We start from the raw sequence: 27,444 nt of genomic DNA on the forward strand, positions 1-27,444 counted from the left end.
CGTTTTTTCTGACGGCCAAGAACGTTCCAAGACTCGGCCGGATACGTCGGAACGGAAACAAAGACGCGGTTGTGGGGTCTATGATCTCCAACAGGCACGGCGCAAGCTTGGAACCTCCACTGTGGTCGGAGACCGTCCAACCTCCGTGCACCCAAGCCATGCGCCGATGCGCATCTCATGGCCATGACGCGCCGAGGATGGTCGCATGCACCTAGAAGACTGCTTCCGGTCCCCTCACAGCTAGACACCTGCCTCCCTGACCACACCGACAAAGGGGTTGGATCCTAATCCCTTCCATCCTTGTGAAAATCGACATGGTTGGTTGTAAAGCACCAAGGCAGACGGGGTTCTTGTACCACTCTTTCAGACCTCCGAGACAGCCATGATCCAGAACTTGGGCCTGCCCGACTCTCTACCGAGGTACCTAACGCGGCACGCCGGTAGTCCGACTGCCCGATCCGGACTTCTTGTGGAAACCGATTGCGAGATGGAGATGCAGGAGGCAATGCTCGAACTGATCATTGATGGAGCCGACAATGTCCTTTCCAATGGCATTACGTCATTGGTCTGCTTTGAAGTTTGAAAGTGGAGGACTGGACCCCGAGTTCCGACTCCATGAGACTCGCAACCGTGGTGCCGCGCTCCCGCGTCAGAACTTTAACATCCTTTTATTAGTGCAAGGGGGGCACGCGACCTTGGCCACTGGAACTTCCCGCGCAGCTTCCAGATTGAAGACCCCAAGCTGCGCGCCTTCGTACCTCGCCCTAGGTAGTTAATGCCTCGCATACACAATACGTAGGTACAAAGTAAGCGCGACAAAATCAAGAGACTGACTCACCAAGTGTTTGGAAAATGTCGGCACATCAAAACGGGCGGCCCCCAAATTGCCAAAGTTCCCATCCTCCTTGTTGCATGAAGGGGCGGCGGATTCGACATTGGCAGAGTGCCGATTTCCTATTGCCGGCGTTCTTTGCCTGGGCGGGTCCCATTGAGTGGGGCCCCGTAGTATTTCCGAGCCAGTCAATCCACTCACTCAGCCCCTGCTGGCTTTTTTCCCATTCCGTCTCGTGCGAAATTTCCTTTCTTGGACACCACCCAAACGTTGCATGCCAAGCTCCACTGCGGCTTGCTCATGTGGCAGTCGAGGGTGGCTCGAATACGTGTATACAACAATGAATGTTTAAAGAGGAAGTCTTCTATTCCGTACAAGCCAAGCAATCATACTGATAACTAGGTATGTTAAGAATTCAATAAACGTCGGGGTGAAGAATCATCTACACAGTAAATCGTGCGGGATGGCAACTGCTCCGCACTCTGCCCATCAATAACATAACGTCTCCAGTTTTCAACACATGACTGGTGCGCCCGAGCCCACGTCATTGATGTTACATCTTACAGCTGATAGTACCAGCTCTCGCCCATAAAGTCCAATGCGGGAATGGCCAAGGCGACTGATATAATCCGCGGAAGTAACGGTTGTTCTCCGACAGAGACGTTGTCCAAGCAGCGCAGTGGCATTCCTCACAAAGACAAACAACGATGTGACCCTTGGTGACCGCAGAGGCATCATCAGTGATGCCACTACGTCAATCTTGTTGTTCAAGTTGTAGTCAGACTATAACAATCGTTGCCCTCGATTGGTGTTTTCGAGGCCATATATACTTCTCAGCATGGCACCCTCCGATACCTAGGTACCTAGGTAGCTATCCGGGATCCCTTCACTTGTATTATCACGAAACTCGCGAGTCGGCAGAGGCCATCAGATCCCTTCTCGTACGAATCGATATAAAATCCCCCGACCGCCGGACCATCTATCTACTACCCGCCATGGATTCCCCCGGGCCCAGTCTCGCCGCACTCATGACGCTTCCAGTTGAAATTGTCTTGTATATCGCGGATCAATTACACGACTGGTGGGACATCCACAACCTGATGAGAGCCTACGTAGGCTGCAAAGACCCCAATGGAGACACGACTCGCCGGTTTCAGAAACTCATGTTCCGCACCGACGCACGCAACGCGAGAACACTCGCCTATCTGAATACCAGCTACAAAGACCAGCCCTTCATGCGAATGAACCCGGAGATGTTAGCGTGCCACTGGGCGATCCTCATGGGCGACGTCAAGGTTGCTCTGTCCGCCATGCCGGAATACCGCGCTCAGGGAAACGGAACCCATCTTTTCGGGCCGTGGTACTGGAGGCGAGTCCCCGTCAATCTTTGCCCGTCGGGCCATGAAAAGAATCTGGTAATAATCGACGAGCCCACGCCGGTTATGCTGGCCGTCCTAAGCGGGAACATCGACATGTTGAAAGCAATACTCGATCAATTCCTACCCACTAAACATGATCAACAGACCTGGGGTCCCATCTGTCTAAACAGGTCGAAGGGGGCAGTTGGCCCCAAAAGGTCCGTCCCCTTCGGAGTCACCGCTCTTGATCTGGCCGCTCATCAGGGACGCAAGGACTTTGTTGAGCTTCTGATTGACGAAGGCGCCGAGGTTGGTTGGTCACACCCAGACAAAGACGGCTCGGCTGGAAAACGAACATGTGTCCTTGCCGCCCTCTGCGACTGGGGGCTGGACTTGTACGTGTCCGAGGAGCAGCAGGCAGGTCGGGTGGCCGTCCTGAAATTCCTACTCGACCAGGGGCACAACGTCAACGAAGCAAAGCACTGGGATTATTATGGCGTCAGTCAGGACGGGCGTTTAGGTAACGGTAAAGCCGGGACAATACCCTGCCCATTCATGCCTCTCTTCTATACAATCTGGGCGACGAAACGGCAATACCTCGGCCTTGCCCAGTCGCTTCTTCGCCGCGGGGCCGAATGGGGACCCTGGGCAGATCCTGGCGAGGGGCCATAGCGGAGGAAGGGCATTTACGACCCTGACTGCATGGGAAGCTATCGGATATCGCCCCTCGAGTGGGTCCTCTTCGGTATGGGGCGCGAAGTCGACGAGAAAGTCTTGGTGGGCGCGGGCGGGGTGGAAGAAACATGGGCGGACGTGGAGGAATTAGACGGTGAACAACAAACCGCCGACGAGACTGTGGACGAAGACGCGGTGGAAAACACGCACGATACAGTGGCTTATAGACTTCAGTCGCTAGGCGAAGAAAAGCTCCAGGTAGAGGAAGCCCTGTTCATTACCATGATGGAGGAAGGAATCGACAGACCACTCAACGCAAACCAACTTCGGTGGACACTTGAGACGGTTCTCCAAGGGTACGCCAAGAGGGCTTCTTCAAACCCTCATCCACGCCTACTGATTCATTATATCAAAATTGTCAATTATCTGACGGCAAGGGGCGCGACATTCGAGGGACTCCACAAAAAGTCCGTTAAAATACTTGCAATGTTTGCACGAAGGTCCCGTAAATTGGTTGAGGCTGGTCAAGCATTGGGAGCTATTGGCGAGATAGCTAAGGAGTTAGAGAGAATGCCAGGTGACCGCTAGCTTTTCAGCCAGCATGGACCGGGTGCGGGCAGGCTGCTGTTCGGGAAGGCAACTTAAATAGACTGAAATTTCAGATAACGGCTCTCCATCTCCGGTCTCGTTCACTATAGCTAGGTACTTAGATGGAGCAGGTGGGATTGAGAGACGGGTCCACCCATATACCTACGGCTGGATGGCGATCAAAAGGAATAATTGCTCTGTCAACCGCACCTGTATCGCCCATTACCTTCAAGAACTTGACGATGCTCGGCTTGTAGCCATTCGATACGCGTAGCTACCTATCCTCTTGTGCGTGACTAAGACACGTGCGGACGGACATTGCTACGAGGAGCAGCCATTTGGCGTTTTATCTACGTTATCTAGATAGGTATCTCTCTTCAGAAGCGCCGTCAACAACACACGTATGAGCTTCATCGATGATAGACCGCAATGCGGCGTTTCCATGAACCTCGATCTGATCGGGAAAGCAAACCAAGATTGAAATGTACTAGGTACGACCTGCAGCTGGCGAGATAGACAGACCAGGGTGGTGAAACAGCTGGGCAACTGTGAGGTCCAACCCAACCTTACGAGCCTCCTCCACAACTACCATCACACCAATTGAGTCCCCTCCAAGTTCGAAAAAGTTGTCGTCCATCCCAATGCTCGCCGTTTCAATCCTCAGCACCCGGGCCCATATCTTCTGCATCTGTCGCTCGCTTTCCGACTCTGGCTAACGCTTGTTAAGCCTTTGCCCGTCCGCTTGATTCTGGACCAAGTCCTTGAGAGAAAAGGACGCCCCAACCACTCGTAAGCGTCTCCGGTCAACTTTTCCCGTGGCTGTTAGCGGAAGCTCCTGCACCGAAATGTATGCACTCGGCCTCATATGCCTTGGCAGTTGTTTCGTCAGACTCATCTCTGCCTCAGCGCCAATGCGAACAATGGCAGGACTGGGGCTTCCTGTCTTTGTTGATCCCTTGGAGGTCATTTCAAGAAACGCAACCAACGTAAGGCTTGAGTTCTCTCCACGCGGCACGACGACCTCTGCAGCAACCTGTTCCACCTCTGGCATGTGGCTGCGAAGGCAATGCTCGACTTCGTCGACTCGCTGCCCACGAATCTTCACTTGGGTATCCCTTCGCCCGAGGAACGTGAGGAACGTAAGCCTTCCATCTTTCTCATATCGGACCAGATCTCCAGTCTTGTACAACCGCCCATGCCGCCCAGCGTGCTTCGGCGTACCCCTTAACAGCCATGACGGGTCGTGGATGAATGCTGCGGCCGTCTTTTGTTCGTCATGAAGGTAGCCTCGGGCAACAAGGGGCCCTTCAAGAAGAAGCTCGCCAACGCGCCCTGGAGGCAATAGATGATTGTGGTTATGCTAGTGCACAATCCACGTAACACACCCAGCCCCTTTCCCTATGCTAATGGCTTCGTCTAGCGCTGTGGGCCGAGGACCAATGTTCTCGATGGTGCTGATGCCACATTCAGCCGGTCCGTAGGCATTGACCACTTGAGCTCGGCCCAACCATCGCGCCGCGTCGTCTGCCGTGACCGCCTCCCCGGCCAAGATGATCGTCTTCAGGTGAGGTAGCGCAGGTGGATCGATGAGTCGTGCCACGGAGGGCGTAAGATCAACAACCGTTTCTACCTTGTATAGAAACAAATGCGAACGCGCATCTATGGCCTACTTCGGTACGTACCTATCCAATCTGCACCCGGGTCGTCCCGTCCCGCTTTGCTCACGACTCTACTGCCGGGTCAGGATGATGGTGCCATGCGTCTCACCGAGGGCCGTCTGAACCAGTGTGAATTACAATGAGCGGCTTTTTGCCGACGGTGCAGTGTCTGGTATTTACATGGTAGTGGTGTGAGCATGGCCGGCCCCAAACGAGCTTGTACATGGGACGCGGCGGTGCTCTGAACTTCTGAAGTGACAAAGTTGACTATTTGCACTCCGGGGCCAGCTTATTTTGTTAGCGTTATCATCTCCTTGGGAGAGAGTGCATAAACATCAAGCAGTGGGAGGTTACACGTATGGTGTATCTGGGGTCTCGGGTGGGGTCGCGTCACTCGGTACCCGGGTTATTGTGCCATTGCCGCGCAGTACCAAGGCCCAGGGGGGGGGACCACGAGAGGATCTTGATCTGGAGATCGCTCGTCTACCTTCAGGGGGCCACGGAATGCCACCCTACCGACGGACTCCTACATAGCTGGATGTGGAGGCATGCATGCATGATGATGCATGCATGCCGCTGAACAAGAGTCCGATCTTCGTGAAGTTGACAGCTGAAAGCCAAAGCTGGTTAGGATCGGTTTCGCCTCGTCAATGATAGTGCGGTTCCACAATACCGTTACGTGGCTACACTGCAGAGAGCTTTTTAAACATGCAAGCCGTTCAATTCAGGGTCCGATGACTCCGATCTCGGTGAAGTTGACGGCTGAAAGCCAAAGCTGGTTAGGATCAGCTTCCCTTGTCAATCATAATGCCGTACATACGGTGTAGTCCGACGATATCGTTACATAGTTACATGAACATGACCTCTTCAACAGACCCTGGTTCATTGGCCAGCGGAAGGGTGATCCTCAAGTCACTGTTGCGAACACCATAGAGAGACATCACGTAATTACAGCTTCAGATTATGAATCTGACGTGCCGCACAGCCGCCAAGATGTTACCCGTCGGCTGTGCGAAATTCATTTACACAGGATGGAAAGAGGTCTGGACACGCACGGGCGAAGGACCAGTGCTACACCAGTGGTGTCTCCGCCGGTGTCTGTCTCTGCTGTGGGACAGTGTACCGAGTACGGAGGTAGTAGGGCTACTCATCGGGAGCTGTAGGTCTGTAATCAATGTTCGAAACAGGACGGGAATGGAGAAGGAAGCCAGGCGAGTGGTCAGTTGGGAATCAAGCCCTCGGGCTCTCCGCTCTCGTTGGTAGGAATCTTTGCTGGAGGTTTCCCGCATCCCGGCCCAGATAATAGCACGGGGGGCGGCATGGTTTCTGGGCTCTGTCGAAAGGACGATGCTCAAGGTCAGTAGTCGGGTAGTTTCACAAATGCTAGTGTCCCTCTTCACGAGCTTCCACATCCGGTACCAACTTTGAGGTTGAAGCCATGATCGCACACTAGTTGTTATCTCCATTCAAAGCTTGCTGTCCAAATGGGACCCATCATTTCTTATGGCATTGCTCGTCACAATCGTTACCCCCTACCGCGGCCTGCTTCATCCCGCCATCCGCCCCGGTGCCACCAAGCTCATCAGCATCTGCTCTCCCAACAACCCAACCGGCACCAAGTGCAGCGCGTCGGAACTCCAGTCGCTCGCGTCCTTGGCCAAAGATGCCGGTTGCTGTCTCCTGATCGACGAGACGTATGTCGACCTCGACTACGCATCCTGGGATCATGGCGACCAAGCCAAGGCGACGGTGCTCGGGGGCGCTGAGCTCGGAAGCCACGTCATCACGGTGTCTTCCATGTCCAAGGCCGACGGCGTTCCCGGCATCCGCGTCGGCTGGCCTCACCGCCACGGACCCCGCTCTCATGGAGAGCAGTTCCTGGCCGCCAAGGAGCAGATCAGCATCAGCGGCAGCGGGTGATCGACGAGTACTGTGTAAGGAGCCGAGCAGATCCTCGATCGCCGGGCCGAGCTCCTGCCGGTGACGATCGCCGACATGACCTGGCGCGTGGGTGGAGAAGGAGCGGGAGCTGAGAGCGGAGGGCGGCTGGAGTCTCGACGGGCGGCTACGGCGGGCCAGAGGGCCAACAAAGGGTGTTATGTAGGAATTAATTGGGCAGTTGAAGCTAGCCAATGTTTGTGTGGCAGCAGTGGTATGTACTTAGTACGCGTACACTGCCACTACGACGGAGTGTATAGGTAGGTAGGTACGTACTTGAGCAACAGTGGTGGGGAGAGTACTCTGCATCAGGTATGTACTCGGGTCTCTCCCGCAGGCCTTCGTCGGATCCGAACTTCACTCAGAACCCTGTCATCCAGATTCCGTTGACGTTTAGTTATTTTGCCGGGCTTCCGTGCCGGTGGGGGTTCATTTGCTTTTTCTCCTCGCTGCTGCGGGCTTGCATGCTGCGGGCGGCACAGTTGGCATGGATACATGAGCGGCTGCTAGCCCTGTTACCCATGCATGTCCCTCGGTGCATGTGTACTCATCCGCGATTCGTCCGAGTGTGAACGTTGGGAGCCAAGACATGGCTAGGGGGCAGAGGAAGAGGAAGACTCTCTTATTGCTGTCGGTCGCAACCATGGCACCGCTTCCATGTCGCCTCCTTGACTAGAAGCCGGGAAGCCTTTCTGAGTTCGTCCTTGAACCGACATAGGCCAGCGTGTTCTGTCCGAGCACGCAGTTTGCTTCGATGTCCGGGACTTCGGCTACGTCGACCAGCATGGGGGACGTCAAGGTTGCCGTGATCGGCCTTGGTAGCTATCATCCGCTCTTTGTCAGTGAGTACTGGCTGACACTGATTGCAGGCCCGGCCGGCCTGACGGCCATCAAAGCATTGCGCGAAGAAGGGTTTGGTGTCCAGGGCTTTGAAAGACGAGATTGCGTGGGCGGCGTGTGGTCCAAGAGCCAGAATGCCAGTTACACGTCCGTCATCCAGGAGACCATCACCAACACAAGCAGATTCACAGTCAGTCATGTATTTTGCCCTCCCAGAGTCGTGTGTTGATACAACGTGGTTACGTAGTCTGGTTTCAGTGATTTTCCTATACCTCGCGGTGCGTCCCCCCCCCCCCCCCTTCCCTTCTTAATTCCTAACATTGGCGTCAGATTGGCCGCCATACTTGACAGGGTCGCAAGTTGCAGAGTTTCTCCAGGCGTACGCGACAAAGTTCCAGCTCCATCAGTACATTCGGTTCAATACAACGGTTCGCGTGGTCCTCCGTGACGACGCTGACGCAGGGTGGAACGTTCACATTGCCAAAGAGAATGGTGAAGAAGAAGTCGTACATTTCGACAAGGTTGTACTCGGAACTGGTTCCGACACCCTGCCCGTGTGGCCGCAGATGCCGGGCAGGAACAAGTTCAAAGGCGCGGTCATCCATGGACAAAACTATCGCGAGTATGCGGCCCCCTCAGCCTCTCGGCTCAACTACCAACTCCAAGCTTGACGAAACTATGTTAACACAAAAACGGGGCGCAGGCCCAAGCAATTTGCCGGGCAGAGAGTCTTGGTCGTCGGACTCGGGAACACGGCATGCGACGTATCGCTCAGTGTCGCGCGCGAAGCTTCGTGCGTGTACCAGTCGTATCGCAGCGGGAGAATGATCATCTCGCGCTACGACGATGATGGCATCCCCACTGACCCCAAGCCGTGGCCCAAGGCGCAGCTCACGTATCTATTGCGCGATAGGCTCCCGTGGCTCGCCATGAGGCTGGAGAAGCGCTTGCTGGTCAAGACCATGGTCGGAGATGCAGCCCGTCAACGGCCTCGGAGAGAAGACGGAGACTCGGAGCGGCGACGACGACTGCGCGCGGAAGAAAAGATCAGAGGCGAGTGGCGCCTGATGCCCTGCCCGACAGAGTTCGCGCACCCGACGGTGCACGACGACTTTATCTCGGCTCTGGATTCCGGGCGCGTCACACCCGTCCGGGGATTCAAAGAGTTTGCGGGCGCAGACGAGGTGTTGCTAGACGATGGCTCGACTATCCGAGTTGACGCCGTCGTGTTTTGCACCGGGTACACGCTTGACTTTGGCATCATGCCCGAGCTGGAAATGGACGGCTGCTGCGGCTTGCCCCTGAAAATGGCAGCGGATCAGCGCCAGACCAAAGCGCAGCAGGCCGGTGAGGAAAAGGGTGCAGGGGTCGGGACGAGGGAGAAGCCCACACTGCCACGGCTGTATCACATGCTGTTCCCTCCGCGGTGGGCGTCGTCGGTGGCCATCCTGAGTTGGATGTCGACGTTCGAGACGGCGTGGTGCGTATCTGAGCTGGCTTCCACGGCAGTGTCACAGGTCTGGGCGGCCGACGTGGCGAGCAAACTGACGCCAGGGTCTCTTGAGCCTGGGAAGTTACCATCGGCCGCGCCCTATCGAGAACCAGCGCGGCTGCCGACGGAGGCCGAGATGAACGCGGCCGTCGACAAGCACCACGCCTGGTGGCGCCGAGGCTGGGCTAAGGAGCCGTCGGCACACCCAGGCCTGATCCAGCCGTACAGCCTCTACCGCTTCCTACACAACATGGCTGGCACGGGCATGTACGACAACGTCGGCCACTCGCTTAGCCTCCAGAACTGCGTTCTCTGGTTCAGGGACAGACGGCTGCACAGGTGGCTGACCAAGGGCCCAGGGAGCAACCACGCATGGCGTGTGTTTGAGACCAACCCGTTGAACATTCCTGGCTGCGGCAGACGCGCCTGGCCTGGAGCGAGACAAGCACTCCAAGACGCGGTGAGTCGTTTGTCATTCTTGTCGTCATTGTTCGTATAACCCCTTGTTAGCTATATCGCTGACGCTGGCTGTCCAGTATGATGATTACGAGCGGTATAAACGCAAGGTGACCGCGTAGGTAGCTAGACACATAATGGACGTCCCGCCGGACTTCTGTGTACCGTCGGTTCTACGGGCGGCTGGCTATTACCTTTGCTCGCACCTTGTTATTATGTGAACATAGCTGCGCGCGTCTGTGCTGCGGTGCTGCGATACGATATGATACCAAGTATCCCGTTCTACTACGATGATGGTTTGTCAAATCACTTGACATGGTGGTACTTGTTTAATCACGCTGCGCGTGGTTAGTAAATACATTCCATGCTGGTTGTTATTTGGCCGGTAGGTGTCGAATAAGTTCATCCAGCGTCTTAGGTAGCACGGCTGATCTCGCCGCCTGTACTCGGCTGTCGGTAGCCATCCACTGCTTGGGGACCTGCACGCCGTCCTGGCGGCCGACATCATCTGGGCGACGGCGACACCACACCTTGCTACCACTGGCATCCCGTGCCCCGTGTATGCACTGACCTACAGCCCGCCCTGAACAACCGTGCCGGTGGCCTGGGTTGGGGCGGTACACTCGTCCTCTAGCAAACCCCCGGGCACGCGCCCAACCCACGGATCCCAGTGGCTTGAGTATCTCATGATACCGGTCCACTCGTAAGCTGTATGAAGCGGCTCCGGCGATTTGTTGGACTTGTTCTTGTCAGGGCACAGCGCAAGGGCGTCATGTACACCTCTGCAGAGCTCGGCTCACGGCCGGGTCAACCTCGTCGTCGCATGATATGCCTTCGTCTCGGCCTTCCGCCGCTGGCCTCTCCCCGCCAAATACGATGAAACTGTCCTCCGGTTGCGACTTGCTGGCCCCTTCGTGGTCGCCATCGTTGCTCTGGGCATCTTCTGACCCCCTTTGAATTAAATACTGGTGATCGGCGCCCTTGATCCAGACGTAGCTATGTGGGAGCTGTGTTGCCTCCGGGGGGGGCTCAAGCGCGCAGACCTGCGCTCGAACAGGTGTGATGGGGCCTGTCATATTGGGTACGAGATGCGAGGTATACGCATTGGTCGCGAGGAGCACATCCCTCGTTCGCACCTGTCCCCTATCCGTGTGCACCAGCCACGATGACGAACCCCGTTCTCCGTATGGCTGAATACGCGTGACAGGCGTGTTGGTTTGCAGGTTAAAGGCTGCGACGTCGTGCTTGTCGAGGAGCCGTTCCAGGAGCCAGGCGACAAGCTTGTAAGGATAGAGCTGGGCCGCCATGGGTTGTTACACAGCGGCCAGAGCCCCGGGAATGCGCCTGGAGGCGAGCTGGTCCTCGTCCCGAAGGTCCGGATACTGCTGTAGCCGCTCTATGTTCTTTGACGGCATCCAGGACGACGGGGGAGTAGGCTGTATGTATACCGCCAACCACGTGCCAGTCGCAGGGGATGTCGTGCTTGCGGATGAGCTCCCGGATCTGATAAAACGTTCGAGCTCGAATCGGGCTACCTCGGGCGGACTGTCCCAGACCCCGGGCTGACAATGCCCGCCGTTCTACCACATAGGACCGAATTAGTATTGCGTTTTCTTTCTATTTTTTACTCGCACGCGCTGACTACAAACGAAGCACCACAATCAAAACAGTCGGGTTCCTAACTCAAACTGCAAGCATGCACGACCTGTTGCGCCCCAGCATGCCTCGCGCGCCTCAGGCATGAGGACGCTTTGGCCAGCGTCGACCAACTCCTGCGCAGCGAACGCACCGGTGATGCCGCTGCCGATGACGACGACATCGGTCGACGGCGGAAGATCTCCGAGGTGCGGTGACCGATCAGTTGAGCCGAGGGGTCCCGGTGCCAGTATGAAGTCGTGCTGGTGGGCATAGGCAGCCCGGCGCGCCGGTCAGCAAGGCCTCCGCCGTTGCAGGGCGAAGTGCCGGACATGGTAGCCAAGGCGAGAGGGATACATAAGAGTCGAACTTGGCTTCATTCATGAGCGCCAGCCAGCGCCATATCACCAGTGAAATAAGCCCCCTAAGCGGAAGGCGACTCCTCCTGCTTTTCGATCGGGTTGTCAATCCGCATGTTGAACTCCTTCTCCTCCTCGATTAGAAAAATAGCAGCTACGAATCATATATTAGCATACTATCAATATCAAGAGAGTGTCAATTGTTGACTTACCGATAGCCGCCACGGCCACGAAACACCCCGCGCTTATCCACACATAGCGGAAGGCTACCACGTAAGTCTCAAGGAGAGCCGTGGTTCCACTGCCAATGATCTCAGGGGTAGCCCCCGGGATCCCCAGAAGTGTGGTCTCGTTGCGCGCAACAAGCGCGGCAACAAACCGCGGCACTTCCTCTACCGGCAGCCCTGCCGACACGGCGGCGTCTCCCACATTCCCATCCAAGCGATCCATCGCCGCGTTATAAACCGCATTATAGATCGCCAACCCAACATTCCCGCCCAGCGAGCGGAACGAGATAAACAACCCGCTCGCGATGCTAATCAGCTCCGGCGGCGTCGACAGCTGCGCCACCGTGATCAGCGTCGTCAGCGTGATCCCAAACGCGACGCCCATCAGCGCCGCATACCCCCAGACGGCATCGTCGCTGCCGCGATCACTCGTGGCCATGCACACGAAGAACGCCAGTAGTAGCACGAAGGCGGCCACCGTGATCCAGCGGACGCGGCGCGAGCTCGTGGCGCGCCACCCGGCCACGCACCCGAAGACCGCCGTGAAGATGAACTTGAGGCTGTAGCGCGCGGCGGACAGCATGGCGTCGGGCTCGTACAGCGTCGTGACCTGGAAGGCGAAGTAGCTGTTGACGGCGAAGAAGGCGAGCCCTTCGAGGAATATGGCCAGCGTGGCGATGGCGAAGTTGCGGTTGCGCGAGAAGAGGCCGTGGTGGAAGAGCCCGTCGGTCTTGTGGAAGGTTTCGTAGAGGATTAGGGCGAGCGAGAGGGCGATGCCGACGGCGAAGGTCGCGGATACGCGCGGGTCGGTCCATTCGTAGGGGTTCTTGGAGTAGGACAGGCCGACGGAGAAGAGGACCAGGCCCGTGGAGAAGAGGAGGTAGCCGATCCAGTCCAGCTTGGCGAGCTTCTCGCGCTGGGTGAAGGCTAGTTGGCCAGGGAGGGGCGGTGGGTTGTAAACGATGGCGCATGCGACCGCGGCGAGGAGATAGCAGGCCATGGCCATGTAGAAGTAGTAGCGGAACCCGTCCGAGTTTGGATCAGACGTACGGTTCAGGGCGGCGCCCACAAAGAGCCCTGTGAGACTGCCGAGTGTGCTGATCATCAGGGGACAAGCCTGTGCCCAACCCCGCCAACGTCGGGGGAGAACCTCGGACGCGACGACGTGCAGGAGCGGCTGCGTACCGAAGGCGGTGCCGACGAGGCAGAAGCCGGCGATGGCCATGTTTAGGGAGCTGGCGCGGGATATTACCACGGAGCCGACGGCACCAGTGAAAGTCAGGGTGACGAGGAACCATTTTCGGCCCCAGTAATCGGCGGCTTGAGACACGATGGGCCCGAGGACGACGGTGAAGATGGCGATGGCGCCGGCAAACCAGACGACTTTGCTTGTGTCGTTGAAGTGGGCGCCAATGGTTTGTGCTTGCTTTGTCCGGTGAGTTATACGCCTACTTGTATCCGGGAACTGGCCGGTGAGAATGCAGATAGACACTTACGACGCCGGCCCCCACGAGACTGACAAGTTGAGCAAAGTATATTAGGCAAACAGCCAGCACTGCTAGAAGGGTTCTAGCGTGGAGCCGAGGCGCTGGCTCGCTGGATCCATCATGACTGCTCCCCGACGACTGGGGGAGGGAACTGTCAAATATTGGTGGCTCCCCGGTTTGTTCCCGTGATGCCTTTTCCTCCAGCCCAGCCATGGCTCGTGATAACTCTGTTGAAGTTGGTAAAGGCTTTAGTTGAAAAGTGAGGCGCAGAGAACCATGATGCGGGCATAGACGACACGCAAGGTCGAAAACAACTGACGCCCCCAAGACGCGAATCGGACGAGGAACTGAGGTGAGTTAAGCAGCTTGCTACTTTTCGTCGTACAGGTACACGGCTCGGAGTCTAACGGGATTGGGCATCGAATGTGAATCAAATGGCGACCGTAACGGCACGATCTGCAGACCGATGCCAGCTGGATGGGTAACCCGAGCGGTGTGCGACAGAGGGATGTACGACATGGCGCTTCGTGATAGGCATAAGCAAGTAACTATTCGTCAGGAATATCATCGAAGCTGTCCGTTTATATCCCCAGAGGTTTGGTGTGATAACAGAGTGTAAATTGTTTGAGAAATCCCGCCACCTCGCCCGTGGATGATGGTCTGGCGTGGTGTCTCAGACTATCAATTCACCACCCGCTAATTTGCGACGGATCTACAGAAAGCTTGCCTAAATGGTGGAACTTAGGGTGAAATCGCGAGACCACGATCAGAGCCTGCCGGGATGTGAGAGGCGGTGGTTTGACTTTCTTCCCTACGTGCGTACCTTGCCTCCACCACCTAGGTACTTACCACCTACCTAATTATGTTACGAAAAGGGATGAGATAAACACGTCGCCTGTCCCCAGGCCTCGGCAGACGGTGATTCGTAGGGGTCACCATAACCAGCATCGTCGGATCATTGCGCCAGGGATAGGTCCTCACGGGCTGCGGCATTTCCTCCAGCCCCTTGACGGAGAAGGCGAGATATAAGGAGAGAGACTTCAGCGAAGTACGGGGGGTCTAAATATGAGTATGTGACTCTGTCCCCGATCTAGGGTACCAAGGGCCGACCGTGAATGTTCAGGTTCTAGTTGAGTAGCATGACCTCTATCAAAGGACCCGTTCGGTGTTAAACCCTTTAATTCATCGCAGGATCACTTGGCTTGCAGTGGTTCAACGGGCGATGAGGCACAGCCAGGCAGGCAGTATTACCCCGCCGCCGCTTTTCTCTTTTCTCCTCCCTCCTCCACACACAAAACACACAAGTTAGGTATTACAACAACCGGCTGGATTGAAATATTTACCAACACTTTTTTTTCTGTTCCGCTATCCGTCACCCGCGGCCCGTGACAGTAATTTCGCTCCCCACCAACAACCTAGTTCCGCAGCTACGTATCACCTAGGTACCTGAAGGGAGACAACTCCTATTATTGGCAACCATGGAGCCGCCCCAAATGCCCGAGGAATGGACGAAGCGGCATGCGTACCTGTCAGCGTTGTGCCGTTCGCTCCGCGATACGGACTTCCACGAATGGGGCTTTGTTATCTACCGCGGTGTGTACGGTGACGACGATGCGTGGAACTCGTTCCTTCAGTGTCTTCGGGACAATGTGCACCTGAACTTGAGGCGTGGCGGGGCACCGGGGCCAGAGCGCGGGGCACTGCTCGAGCGGTACGCCCAATGGACGGTCATTGAGGACAGGGCAACGCTGGACGGTGCGTCGAGGGATGTTGTCAGGCAGAAATTCGTCCGGTGGCGTGAGGGCCGGATCGTGACTCGGAAGCGATCACCCAACTTTTTGACGCTCCCCTGCGACCCCAAGCCCCTGGCCCTGCCGCGCTTCGCCTACTGCCTCTATGTCGACCACGAATGCCTCGCCACGCTCGGCCCTCACCTTGCGGGCAAGCCCAGCGATCCCACCCAACCGCATTTCCCTCCCCCGCCGCTCGTCGCCATCCTTATAGACGGCGATTACGTGCACCAGCCAGACGTCCAGGGGCCTTTTCCGCCCATCGACGGCTCCACGGCCAGATACGTGGGCTGGGAATACTCCGACACGCGCTACATTTGTTCCCTTTACGAGGATTTGATTGCTTCTCCCCTCGATGATTACAGTTACCGGCGACCTCCGGCGTTAACTGAGACAGGATCTCGGTCGATGCCGCTTGTGTAGGTGGTGACACTCTATACAGTGCCTACCGACACATGTTGCCTTCTCGCACGGGTACGCGAGAGAAGACCTGTGGGCGCGTCTAAGTTCGTTTCAATTACTGGCAATTTGATGTGTTGCTCCCTGAGCAACAAGTCACAGGTCGACTCTTGATAGAAAATACACGATCTTGGCATATATCCATCCTTAAGTTTTCGCCTTTCGCGAGTACGGTCACGGGGGAATAGATTGCAGAAACGTCCCCTTCCTTGTCATCTGACTCCCGCAACAGGATTAGAAGTCATCCCGTTGGCTTCTCACTCGGTTTCCAGAGCACGGTCTTGGCCCGAGCATTTTTCGACACAAGGTCCGCGCACAAACCAGGCCGGCGCTGCTTTGAGCATGTTCCCCTTTGGCACGACCAACTTGTTATTGCTCAACCAATGGTGGGGGGTTCACTGTAACGGGGTGTAGTGGTGCACCTTTTGGGGGACTCTTTTCGTGTGATCATGACCTCCAGCTTTGTCGGTTGTTGACGGTGTCGTGCAAAAATGAGGAGGTGGGGTTCGGGACCCTGGCGTCCCTGGCTTGAGGTGGGGGGGGGGGTGGGGTAGCTGCAGCGCAGTGGAACCGATGCAAGACAGTGGCAGAGCTGCAGGCGCGTCGGTCGCGTCTCCCTTCGACACGCCCCAAATGCCACACTTTAACGAGCCACAAAATGCCACCACGGAGGAAACGGACCTACCTGGCAACGAACCTGCATAATGGCAAACCCATGCCATCGAAGAGGAGACGCGTCGCCGATATTGTTACTTTGAGCAGTGATAGCGAGTCAGACGCCTTTGAGACCGACCAGAGATACCACCCGATCGTGTTGGACGACGACAACGAAGAGGAAGACAATGAAGAGGAAAACAACGAAAAGGACTGCCAATGGGGATACGAAGATGATGATGGTTTGCGGGGATCCGACGGCCACAACGATGATGACGACGAACAGGAACACGACCATGGAGCCCAAGAATCACAAGAATCGCAAGAATCTCAATATCACCGCTCGCGGAGCTTGATTGAGCAGCTGCAGAAAGATGCGTTTGATGATTTCAAGGCCGACGTCTGCCTCGAACTGGATTGTCTCCGCGAGTCCACCGAGAAGGCTGCCAACCCGCTCCCAGTGGAAGACGACGACGCACCAGGCCTCCGGGATGTGCTCCGGGAATGGGTCGAGCAGGACAAGGCATCTCGACGCACGAACCATCTTTACTACAGGCTCGATCACACATACAACGACGGGCAATTTCCGCCCGAGGCTTTTCTTGGCCGGGATGCTGTGGTTGTCGAGACGCTGAACCGGATGGCAGACGAACTCCATCTTGAGATCTTCCTTGCCTTGGTCGAGAGAGAAGACAGGGGGCCGACACCGGACTACCTGGTCCGCACCCTAGTTGACCAGCACGGCCACGAGCTGATTTCCGACATTCCAGTCGACGACAACTTGGTGCAGGCGAAAGTTCCTTCGCTGCTCGCCGGCGCTGTTGGTTCTGAAGTGGTGGGTGCTCTTCCAACACCAACCTCACGAACACGGGCGGATACTGACGCCGACTTCTGTAGGCCGTGATGCTGGCCCCACGAGACAGCGTGGTGGACTTCCTAATGCGATATACTACCATTCCTTCCACATCCACACTGTGCCCCTCCCGACTCAAACTTCTTGAGGGTGTCGCAAGGTATTTCATAACTCGGATATCAGAGTCGAGCAGCTGCGATCCCCTTGTCGCCGTTTTTAGGGAGTTTTGTGCTACGGTCTGGCGGCTCGATGAGGCCAAGGGCCTTTCTGTGTTGTCGGACCTCGTGGTCCATGACCTTCTTCAGGCAGTGGTGAACATGGAGGATTGGGATTTCCTTGAGCAAGCCGCTTGCCGCCTTGGAAAACGCCCCCCTTTGAGCTTCTTCACGTGGGTCAGTAACCGGGTGGCTTCGGGGTTGCTGCCCTTACCTAAAGCCGAGAAGAGGTACGCGCTGCCCATTTCACTTACAAAGATCCTGACTGACAGAGTTGAAGCCTGTTTGCCGTTGCTTCAGCCGCGGCGACGTTTTCGGGCAGACTTTTTATCGCCTATCAACTCGCCGGGCCAAAATTGCCAGAAACCGGGTGTAGGGTGTTATCACGGCAGTTGATAACCAGCCTGCCGGAAGATATAGACGCCAACGATTCCTGTTCTTATATTGGCCACTTTTTGGTCGATTTGTTATGTCTCGCGCAGGGCCCTGAAGGAATGGATGTGTCCAAGTAAGACCGTGCCATCCTGCCCCTTTTATAGGTATAGGACCAACTAACCCATGCAGGCTGCTTCGCATCGTCGAGAAGAACCCCTCAAAGTCGTCCTTCTTACTCGGTGTCCTAGAGGGCCTCCGCCTCAGTGCCGTGAACGCGCAGGCGATCCGAACCGCGATCCCACCGGGCCCCGAGCGGCTTTTCGACCGTGTAGCACGGGTTCTTTTCAACAATCTCGATGTATCGAAGCTCTTCCGACGGGGCCAACACGAATTTAAATGTCGCGGCTGTGACCATTCCAACCAGTCCGCCTACAAGCCGGGGTTTGCCGGCGCTGTCGACGCCAGCCAACTCGCGAACAGTATTTCTACACTCCTGGCTGATGGGGCGGATAGTGTTGTGGCATCTTTTGCATTCAAGGTTGTTGCAGACGTTGGACTGATCCCACGTCCAGAGTTCACGTCTTTTTGGATTCCGTTTCTTGGCCACCTTATCAAGGTTCTAGAGGAAAAGAACGTCTTCCTCTCTGCATCTCGGTACCGCCATTTCTTCGCCGCAATCCTCGAAACATACCTTGCCCGCTGTGTCGGCGCGCTGCCGTTCACATGGATGCCCAAGACCAAAGAGATCGACTGCCGCTGCAGCCTGTGCACCTCGTTCAGACGCTTCCTCATAAACAGCGTCTCTGCCGCTTCTTTCCACTCAGGCTCGCAGTTGAACGTACACCATCTCAACACATATCTAATTCCCAACGCTTACAAGAACAACCGATGTATTCTCGGAATGGAGGACGGTTCGCTTGTCGTCAGGAAAATGGAGGAGGTTGATGTCCAGAACCGGGAGCGTTGGATGGAGAGCAACAAGACAGCAAGCATGAACATACGGAAGTTGGACGGCCCGTCCTTGCGCCAAATCCTCGGTGACGACTACCCCCGAATTCGGAACTTCCAATCTGTTCAGAAGCCCAAACGATGCTCCCCGGTTCCCATCGAGAGTTTGAGCGACCCACTCCACCAGGCAGATATACTTAGGCCACACCAAATCCCCGTCTCGATGGCCCCAGCAGCTTCACCCGGCTCAGCACATCGGTTGCTTGGAAGCAGCCGTTCACCAAACCGACAAGGCCGTCTTCCTTCTACCAACAGCCCACTTGCAGCAGCACCCGGTCGCCCCGTAAGGAGTACTGCACGCACACCACGCAACCCCGCAAAGGGCAACGGCAACCACAATCCGGATGAAACATTGACTTCGGCCACTTCACGGATGGACGGCTTTCTTGCCGGGTGCCGCTCTCAGCCCGCTGCGTCTAACCCACGTCTTAGCCCCCCCATTACCCCCGCAGCTTATCGGGAGGCCATCTCGAGGGGATGGGACTCGGTGCGTTCGAAGGAGACAGAGTCGTACACGTCGAGGGCCGAGAGTGTGTGGGGGGTAACGCGCCCAACACCGGTCTCGATGTCTAAATATCTGCCGCGTTCTACCCCAAAGGCTTCCCCACGCGGGACACCATTTTCATCGCAACCCACAGCCTTTCAAAGTTCACCGAGTTCACCGAGCAAACGTGCTAGGTCCGGGAATGCATCAAAGGGGGCAAGACTGCCCGTCCCGGCTCCGACACCGCGGAGATCGGCAGCCACGATGCAGCCTTCCTCTCCATCTCCGCGTGTCTTCGGCCCGGTATCCTCCGGCCGCCTTAACTCGATTCCGACGTCCCGAACCGCCTCCAAGGCCAAGACGGAGGTTGTCAAGGTCAAGACGGAGGTTTTGCCATCAGCGTCCTCTTCACGAGGCGCCAAGAAGCGTGTCTGCGAGGTTATTGACCTGACCGGAGATGACTGAACCCGAAGCCTGGTTGGATTTCTCTTTTGGATTTGCCACGTACGGCTGTGCATGGGCGGCTTTATTTACGCGATACCCGTTGTCTTGTCTTACTATTTTACGATGTTGAATCCCTGTTGGCTGTTTCGCGTGAGCTTGCACCGCAAGGTGGGGCTGAGCGCCTGGAAGTTGTTGGTGCGCCGTTGCATTTGCCGCCGTGTGCTGTTCCCCGTCTGCACACTGCCTCATTAGGCTTTCTGTTGGTTCTCACCGAGGGGGGGGGGGCCAAATGTGAGTTGCCTTCTCTCTCAGTCCTGCGAACTGTTTGCCTTTTCTGCTCTAACCTCGTGTAAAGTGTCTTGTGTGTCCTCGGGCCGTCGATTGTCGGACTCGGGACGTCATCTCACCTCTCAAAGTGTGTGAAAGGGTTGTCAGCCGCCAGCCGTCTCGAGTGGGTGGGGGCTGCGGCGCGTCGCCGGAGGGTGGGATCGCGCCCCGGGAGTGGTCCGCTGTCGTCGGGGATTGGCGCCAAGGCAGCCCCTCGACATGGATCTGCCCAAGCCTCGCGGTTCCCGTGCCGCCGTCTTGTGCTGCCAACGGCGTTCAGCTGATTCAAAAATGATGGGCTCGCCCCAAGCTGGGCTTCCTAAAGATCTCTCTCGCAACCCGCGGCGAGTAGAGGGCACCGCAAAGGCAACCCGCAGAATTCACGATCTCGATACGACACGACAGCAGCGACACCCCGCCCTCCAACCCCCCGTCGAGATCAATACCAGGCACAGCAACTGCCAGAAATCATGGCGACCGAGTTGCCAACGTCCGTGACGAGCGAGGCGGCGACGCCACAGTCCAACCCGTCGACGCCCGGAGTCAACAAGTCGTACGATACATTCACGCCGTTCGAGCGCCTCGCTTTAGAGTTCAACGACGACCTCGAGTACGCCTCGATTGGGCTCACGGAGAAGCAGACACGAAAGATCCTGAAAGCAAAAGCGGACAGGAAACAATTCCTACCCGGCCAGCCTCGCATACGACTAGACAAGACCCACGGGCATAACGTCGACGCCAACGAGGACCACCTTCTCAAGTACCTGGAAAAATGCCACAGTACCAAGGGCTTGGATGAGTTATTACCGTGGATGCGGTACATCTTTGTTCAAACGCCATCTTACACCCACATCATGCCATTACACCACCAAAGGTCACACGCGCGCGAGATCAAGGTGTCCGAAAACCCCGGCCTCCACTTGGTCTGGTACTACGAGCTCATCTTCATCAAGCCCATTCCGGCCTACTTCTACTCGCAAGCCTTTTGGGCCTACCTCGAAAACGCCGACAAGGGACTCTACGGCGCCTGCCTCGGCTTCATACGTAGCTATTACATGCTTATCCAATACGAGCTCGACTTTCACGAAGCCTGCAAGCTGCACCTGATCCCGCCCAAGGGGGACGGCGAGATGCCCACATACGAGGAGTGGTGCGAGTTCATCGAGCCGTTCGCTCGGGTGGGCGACGCCCACGTCAACCGCCGCTACCACTACGGCGAGCTCCGCCTGACGCGCATCAACCGCGCCGCCATGCTGTTCAAGTTCAGCCTCGCCTACTTCCACATCTACCCCCAATGGGGCTCTTTTCTCGAGCACACCCTGGCGCCCATCATCACTGTCTTCGCGGTATGCTCGGTCGTGCTCAACTCGATGCAGGTCAGCCTGGCGGTTATGGAGGTCCAGGGAGACGGGTTTACAAGTTCGAGGGCGTGGTCCAGTTTTATGGATGCATCCTTGTGGTTCCCGGTTATCGTTATGCTCAGCATCGCGGTCATTCTCATTGCGTCGTTGTTTGGCATGGGCATTATGGGCCTGAAGGACTTGTTCCGCGGGAACTCGGTCCGTCGGCGGAAGAAGAGGGGTGATCCCAGCGCAGGGACACGGAGCCATGGCATGGTCTGGTAGTACCTCATCGACTATTATCTCTGTTCATGTATACACTTGTTTGGATATTTCCAGTTATAATTATCCTTTCCAGGACACTCCCCGTATTCTCCCTTATGACCTCAGCTCCGCACGCTGGACGCCGAATCTTTCGCCTATCGTCACCCAGCCTCCAACGACGACCAGAACTCTGAACGCCACGTTATCTGCATCCTCACCGAATGCATTGTCCAACGCCTTCCTCACAACTTCCCAGTCCACAAACCCGAGCCTCTCAACCGCCTCTCGCGTGCAGATCCCCCGCAGCTTCCTATGCATCGGCCCGTCCTTGGGCCATTTGCTCGGGGCCAAGTACGGGTGCTTCCTTCGCTCGTACAATTCCGTCGTGATGTACGGCTTCCCCGCCTCGCGGAGGATCCATTTCTCCGTGAAGGAGTTGGTGATGGACCCGCGGCTGTCCCAGGGCGTGCCCGACTTTTTCGCCGCGCTCTCCGCGTCGGGCGTGTACGCCAGCTTGACGCTCGGCGGGAGCGCGTTGACGTACTCGGACAGCTCGTGGTCCAGGAACGGCGGCCGCGCCTCGACGCTGTGCGCCATCTCGCTGCGGTCGCCCAGGCACGTGAGCAGGTTGTTGGCAAGTAGGGTCTTGGTCCAGATGTACTGCGACGCGTGCAGCGGGTGCCACTTCGTCATCATCTTTTCTTTTGCGGCGGCCGATATCTCATTGGTCTGGGCTTGCTCCCCGCTGACGTTGGCTCATCGCTCCCGGAACTGCGGCGCGAAGATGTGCAGCGGCGACTGCCACGCTTGGATCCAGCTCATGATCCGGACGCCGTTGAGCTCGCGGTATGCCTCGGGGTCGCCCACGCGCTGGATCATGCCCGACCGCGAAAGCATTCCCCCCTCGATGGTCTGCTGCGTCTTGTCTTGCAATTCTGCGCGCAGTTCGGGGTCGCGGGCCAGGAGCGACTCGGGCGTGGCCAGGTCCGGCTCGCGCAGCATGTCGGGGATGAACAAAGAGTAGCCGGCAAAGTGCTCGTCGGAACCCTCGCCCGTGAGCACCACCTTGTACCCGTGCTCGCGCGGCAGTTTCGAGAGGCAGAACTTGCCGACGGCGTTGAGGTCCATGTTGTGGTGCTCGCTGTGGTAAGCCGTGTCGGCAAAGTTCTCGGCCAGAGCGGTCTCGTCCATGCGCTGCTTGAGGATCTGCACGCCCAGCCAGTTGGCCGTCCTCTCGGCGATGTCTAGGTACTCTTGTCAGCATTGGCGGTTTGGGGAAGGGCGGTGCTCCATACCCGACTCATCCAAAGCCCGGGAGTCTGGAAACTCGATGCTGAAGCAGCAGATTCGCTTGGTGGCGTCCTGGTTTCCCATCTTGATCCCCTCATCCCGCACGAGATGGGTCACGATGCCCGCCAACAGCGACGAGTCAATCCCTCCGGACAAGTAAATCCCAACCGGCACATCCGCCCTCAACCGCAGCCGAATCGCCTCGATCAACCGCTCCCTCACGCCAAGCACCATCTCTTCGACCGACCTCGTCTCCGGCACGCGCTAGTCACCCACACGTCAGCATCACCACCACACCGCCACCAACACAACATAAGACTTTCCTGCACTCACCTTATCAGGATACCCCAAATCCCAATACGTCCCCGTCACCATCTCCCCATCAGCCCCCACCTCCACCCACCCGCCCGGCAGCACCTTCCGCACCCCCTCAAACAGCGTCCTCTCCCCAACCTGCCACACCCCCTCCACAATCGCCTCCACATCCCACCTCGGCGTCCACCCCATCGCCAAAAACGCCTTAGCCTCGGCCGCCACCAGCAGCCGCCCATCTTGCACGGTCCAGAACAGCGGCTTGATGCCGAAGCGGTCGCGCGCCAGCACGACCTTTCCTCCGTTTGCGCCGCCGCCGCGTTCGTCGTAGAGCACGAGGGAGAACTCCCCGCGCAGGTGGTTGAGGAAGGCGGGCGCGCCATAGACCTGGTAGAGGGCTAGGACGAGCTCGGTGTCGGCGTGGGATTGGAAGGCGTACCCGTGCGTGGTGGCGAGGGTTGTGCGCAGGGCGTCGTCCGGGTCGTAGATCTCGCCGTTGATGACGGCGTGGATTTGGTTGCAGGGGGAGTGGTTTGGGTGGTAGTGTTAGGGGAGTTAGGGTGGTTTGGGGATTTGGGGGTTTGGTGGAGTGTTAAGGGGTTTGTTTGGTGGGGGTTGGTTTTGTTTTTTTTTGGGGGGGGGGGGGGGGGGGGGGGGGGTTAACGTACGGGGTTGGTTGGCGGACGGGGAGAGGTCGTTGATGGAGAGGCGGTTGTGCCCGAGGCCTGGCGAGGGCGGTTTGTTAGTTGACAGAGTGGTGGTGAGCGGGAAAAGATGGAGGGGTGAAATTGAGCGTACCAATCGAGGCATCCTCGTTGATCCAGATGCCTTTTGCGTCGGGGCCTCGATGGGCGATCAGGTCAAGACTATTGCTAAGCTTTGTCTCGAGGTCTGCGCGGGTTTCTGGCGTACATGGCTGGCGTTGGCGCCGGTCCAGCGCGATGCTCACGGTTATGCCACACATGGTGTTGCGGGGTTGCTCAGTAGGTAGGTACGTACACAATTATTGGATTGAACTTGGAACGTTCGATTACTCTTTCCGTGTTGTTCTCTTCTCTTATAGTTTTTTCTACCCCTCATGTCTCACTACTTCCAATGATGTCTGCCTGATCGCCCCTGACATCACCAAACATAACCTAGGGGGGACCAGGTAGCAGTGGTGATCACTCATCCCCATGGAAACCTCGCACCACCTTTTAGGCACGCTATCCAACCAAGTAGTAGTACCACCGCGTTTACTTGATGAATTACCGTGTTTTCCGACCCTTCGGCGAGCCTTCAGCTGCCAGATATTCCCAGATAGGTACTCACCACGTCCATGACTTTGTGATTTCGTCCCCAATTGCGATGGCGGCGATCCAATATCAATCAAATGTCGACAACCCGAGGCTGAAAAGCGGGATTGCCCGTCCCCGGGAGCCGGTTAAGAGGCGGTGACGGCCCGGGACGGAGACTGAACCCCTGCCGGAGAAATGGTGGCTGCCTGGCCCAGCTCGGGGATGGACTCAAACCCGGGACCCCGTCGGGGATGAGTAAGGAGGATGAACCCGAGCGTATGAATGGCCCTTTTTAACCTGGGACGCCACCAACTTTGGGTTCCGGAATGGTGTGCCGAGGGTTGGGTAGAGGGCTCGTGGTTGTGAGGGACATTGTCTGAATAGTTTCGGTATAGCCAGCCGGTCTCAGATAGAACGGTATAACCTTTCCACTTGCAGTCGCATTTGCGTGAGGATGACTTCCTCAGGCCTGTTGGCGAGGAGGTCGGTTTGCCATTCCTGTCACAGAGCATCTCGTACCGTGTATAGCTTCCTTGCTCCTCGCCGCATTTCTCTTATTGCGACCGTTGTTTCGTACCACAGCGAGGCCGTGATCTTTGGCCCAGATGTTGACGGCAGTCTGGAGGCCTTGGATGGTGGAGGAGAAGAAGCCTTCAGGGGGTTGGGAATGCCTTCCTGGGGACTGGTTCTCGCTGTCAATACCACTCCAATCCGGGTACTGCTGGTCGTCTAGATCGCGAATAGGGCGTTTTAGAAGGGAGGGAACGCGCTCAGAATCCGTAAGGTCGATGGGAAGCTCGGGGAGGAGGTCGTCGATGTCATGAAAATCGTCGGCATCGCCGCCGAAGTCTTGGGAGGCGCCTGGGCTTGAGGGGATGGCGATGGGGTCGCTGTGGGAGCTGCCTGTGCTGGCGCGGTGCGTTGCATTGAAGCCGACAAGAAAGACACAACATCATGAATAAGAAGCAGGACGGTCGAAGAGAGACCATCGTCATCAATCAATTGCAGTGCCTTGACCCATGTTGTCTGTCTTCCAGTCCGCCCCAGACGGTTGCGCCGTGGTTCCAACAGAGACGAGCAAGACGAAGCTCGGGGCCGACCATCCGTCCATCCCTCGACGCTGACCAGAATCCAGAATTATGAGACTAGTCTCAGTTTAACGTACCCATAGCGCGGGCATTAGTTCTGAACCAAGAGACCGGCGACAATGCCACCGATGACGACTCCAATATGGGCTTCAACGTGGCCGGCCGCACCGGTGGCGAGAGTGGAAGTGGCCTGTATCTCCGTCGGCGCCGTGGTCGTCGTCGTCGTCGTCGGGGCGGTCGTAGTTTTGGAGTCGGTCTTGGACTCGGCAACGGGCTCGGGCGTCATCCGGGGTGTGATCGTGGGCCAGGGGTAGAAGATGGTAGTAGAAGTAAATTCCTGGGTGTCGTTACCGATAATGATCATCGACGACACGACCTCGTCAAACACCCGCTCAGTCTGGGTCAAGATACACTCCGAGACGTTGTCGGGGTCGCAGGCGTAGGCGCGGTAGCAGCAGTTGCCTGTGGTACCATGTTAGCTCCACAGTCTTGTTCTTTCTTGAAAAGGGGCCCCAGCTCGAGGGCAGAGGAGAGTGAGGTTCTTACCACCGAGTGACAGGGGGCAGAGGTGGTGAGCGGGGATGCCGGGGCACGCTGTTGTGGTCGCCGTGACGGGTAAGGTCGGGGTTCCGGTGGACGAGCACTCGGTGGCGTAGCAGTCCCACCCCGTGGGACAGCATCCGTAACCGGTGGTCCGGTCTCCGTCAGTACACGACGAGAAGCCCTGCAAGCCACACGCCGACTGCGCGTGGGCGGCGGGCATCAACGACAGCAGGGCGACGAGCAGCACACCGTACGCATGTCGGGAGTTCTGAGGTGACATGATTGATTTGAATGTACTTGATTGGAGATGAGATTAAAAGGTATCAGAACTTTTTGGTAAGGTACCTAGGTAGGTACCTAATCAGCAACTTATACTCCCAGCGGACCTCGGATGAAAAGTTGGCAAAGTCTGCCTCACGTTCTGCCCAACGGGGCTTGGACAGTTGTCCCCAGTTTTCCCCCCCTAGGTATCTTAACGCGTTGCGCTTGTGCACGCTCGGTACCAACCCCCAATTAAAAGTCTTGTGGTGGTGGTGGTGCTCAGCCACGACGAAGAGCTTGCATGAAGTCGGAGGCTTGGCAGGTTAGGTACCTTCGCAGAGGAGAAAACTAAGGTAGGTACGAAGTACTTAGTGGATTAAGCGTGGATTACGAAGGAAGCATTGTGCAGATTCAGAGCCAGCATCTCTTCACGGGCTCCCTTGCCAAGAATAGCACACGGTCCCTGCACGGTCATCTACCTACCCTGAGTGGATTGGGCGACGTCTCACGGATGGCGAGCATCTGCACCGAGCTGGCAGCTTGGACGGGTAGCGGCATTCATGGTGTCGACGGGCGGAATCTGTCAGATCTCTCAGGCTATCTCACTCCTCTCCACAGCGTCGAAGACATGAGTCCTCGAAATCTCCTCTTGGCGTCGTACGCCGCCTATTCCTCGTCGAGCCTCGGCCCTCATATCAACCGGACACGCTAGTTACCTTGTCACGGATGGATGGAATTTATTTCGACCGGAGGCACTGAGCCTGAATGCTCTGAGCACACTCACTACCTACATCCGGATCGAAGCCACTTAGCCTCTAACTCGTGCAAGCCCACTAGGTACTCTTTGGCAAGTCTTCCAGGACGGAAGACATGGTCATGATGGAGGAGGGGCATCATATCACGGATATGGTTTTC

The 27,444-nt window shown here is 56.9% G+C and overlaps 11 protein-coding genes across 11 annotated transcripts; 6 read left to right on the forward strand and 5 right to left on the reverse strand.

Annotated features, from left to right (window-relative positions):
* Positions 1–1,827: 1,827 nt before the first annotated feature.
* Positions 1,828–3,422, forward strand: B0H64DRAFT_415340 (uncharacterized protein; the record flags this gene model as incomplete). Its single annotated transcript, XM_062805093.1, has 4 exons — positions 1,828–2,247; positions 2,356–2,611; positions 2,990–3,353; positions 3,395–3,422. The coding sequence occupies 4 exons, from the start codon at positions 1,828–1,830 to the stop codon at positions 3,420–3,422; spliced, it is 1,068 nt and encodes a 355-aa protein (XP_062662291.1).
* Positions 3,423–6,614: 3,192 nt separating this feature from the next.
* B0H64DRAFT_439218 (pyridoxal phosphate-dependent transferase) lies at positions 6,615–7,031 on the forward strand (the record flags this gene model as incomplete). Its single annotated transcript, XM_062806411.1, has 1 exon — positions 6,615–7,031. The coding sequence occupies one exon, from the start codon at positions 6,615–6,617 to the stop codon at positions 7,029–7,031; it is 417 nt and encodes a 138-aa protein (XP_062662292.1).
* Positions 7,032–7,833: 802 nt separating this feature from the next.
* Positions 7,834–9,880, forward strand: B0H64DRAFT_415341 (uncharacterized protein; the record flags this gene model as incomplete). Its single annotated transcript, XM_062805094.1, has 4 exons — positions 7,834–8,083; positions 8,220–8,352; positions 8,593–9,603; positions 9,721–9,880. 4 exons carry the CDS (start codon positions 7,834–7,836, stop codon positions 9,878–9,880), a joined length of 1,554 nt encoding a protein of 517 aa, XP_062662293.1.
* Positions 9,881–10,408: 528 nt separating this feature from the next.
* B0H64DRAFT_454367 (FAD dependent oxidoreductase) lies at positions 10,409–11,144 on the reverse strand (the record flags this gene model as incomplete). The annotated part of the gene is made up of 2 exons (XM_062807271.1): positions 10,409–10,582; positions 10,638–11,144. 2 exons carry the CDS (start codon positions 11,142–11,144, stop codon positions 10,409–10,411), a joined length of 681 nt encoding a protein of 226 aa, XP_062662294.1.
* A 752-nt stretch (positions 11,145–11,896) lies between these two features.
* On the reverse strand, positions 11,897–13,758 carry B0H64DRAFT_317620 (major facilitator superfamily domain-containing protein; the record flags this gene model as incomplete). Its single annotated transcript, XM_062800343.1, has 3 exons — positions 11,897–11,985; positions 12,044–13,484; positions 13,555–13,758. The coding sequence occupies 3 exons, from the start codon at positions 13,756–13,758 to the stop codon at positions 11,897–11,899; spliced, it is 1,734 nt and encodes a 577-aa protein (XP_062662295.1).
* A 1,280-nt stretch (positions 13,759–15,038) lies between these two features.
* Positions 15,039–15,758, forward strand: B0H64DRAFT_317581 (uncharacterized protein; the record flags this gene model as incomplete). Its single annotated transcript, XM_062800340.1, has 1 exon — positions 15,039–15,758. One exon carries the CDS (start codon positions 15,039–15,041, stop codon positions 15,756–15,758), a length of 720 nt encoding a protein of 239 aa, XP_062662296.1.
* A 694-nt stretch (positions 15,759–16,452) lies between these two features.
* Positions 16,453–19,848, forward strand: B0H64DRAFT_316445 (uncharacterized protein; the record flags this gene model as incomplete). The annotated part of the gene is made up of 4 exons (XM_062800287.1): positions 16,453–16,690; positions 16,766–17,283; positions 17,346–17,689; positions 18,372–19,848. The coding sequence occupies 4 exons, from the start codon at positions 16,453–16,455 to the stop codon at positions 19,846–19,848; spliced, it is 2,577 nt and encodes an 858-aa protein (XP_062662297.1).
* Positions 19,849–20,079: 231 nt separating this feature from the next.
* On the forward strand, positions 20,080–21,826 carry B0H64DRAFT_82321 (uncharacterized protein). The gene is made up of 3 exons (XM_062808829.1): positions 20,080–20,118; positions 20,183–20,635; positions 20,746–21,826. Exons 2-3 carry the CDS (start codon positions 20,374–20,376, stop codon positions 21,777–21,779), a joined length of 1,296 nt encoding a protein of 431 aa, XP_062662298.1. The 5' UTR covers positions 20,080–20,118; positions 20,183–20,373; the 3' UTR covers positions 21,780–21,826.
* Positions 21,827–21,872: 46 nt separating this feature from the next.
* Positions 21,873–24,324, reverse strand: B0H64DRAFT_415344 (uncharacterized protein; the record flags this gene model as incomplete). Its single annotated transcript, XM_062805095.1, has 7 exons — positions 21,873–22,503; positions 22,558–23,002; positions 23,054–23,132; positions 23,382–23,501; positions 23,607–23,758; positions 24,029–24,085; positions 24,159–24,324. The coding sequence occupies 7 exons, from the start codon at positions 24,322–24,324 to the stop codon at positions 21,873–21,875; spliced, it is 1,650 nt and encodes a 549-aa protein (XP_062662299.1).
* Positions 24,325–24,648: 324 nt separating this feature from the next.
* B0H64DRAFT_82334 (uncharacterized protein) lies at positions 24,649–25,370 on the reverse strand. The gene has a single exon (XM_062808831.1). The coding sequence runs from the start codon at positions 25,147–25,149 to the stop codon at positions 24,784–24,786; it is 366 nt and encodes a 121-aa protein (XP_062662300.1). The 5' UTR covers positions 25,150–25,370; the 3' UTR covers positions 24,649–24,783.
* Positions 25,371–25,798: 428 nt separating this feature from the next.
* Positions 25,799–26,687, reverse strand: B0H64DRAFT_82332 (uncharacterized protein). Its single transcript, XM_062808830.1, has 2 exons — positions 26,272–26,687; positions 25,799–26,187 (listed from the first exon to the last, which is right to left on the reverse strand). The coding sequence occupies exons 1-2, from the start codon at positions 26,546–26,548 to the stop codon at positions 25,817–25,819; spliced, it is 648 nt and encodes a 215-aa protein (XP_062662301.1). The 5' UTR covers positions 26,549–26,687; the 3' UTR covers positions 25,799–25,816.
* Between the last annotated feature and the right edge of the window lie 757 nt (positions 26,688–27,444).

The sequence above is a fragment of the Chaetomium fimeti genome (assembly GCF_033439085.1).
Source record: "Chaetomium fimeti strain CBS 168.71 chromosome Unknown B0H64scaffold_2, whole genome shotgun sequence".
Lineage (NCBI taxonomy): Eukaryota > Fungi > Ascomycota > Sordariomycetes > Sordariales > Chaetomiaceae > Chaetomium > Chaetomium fimeti.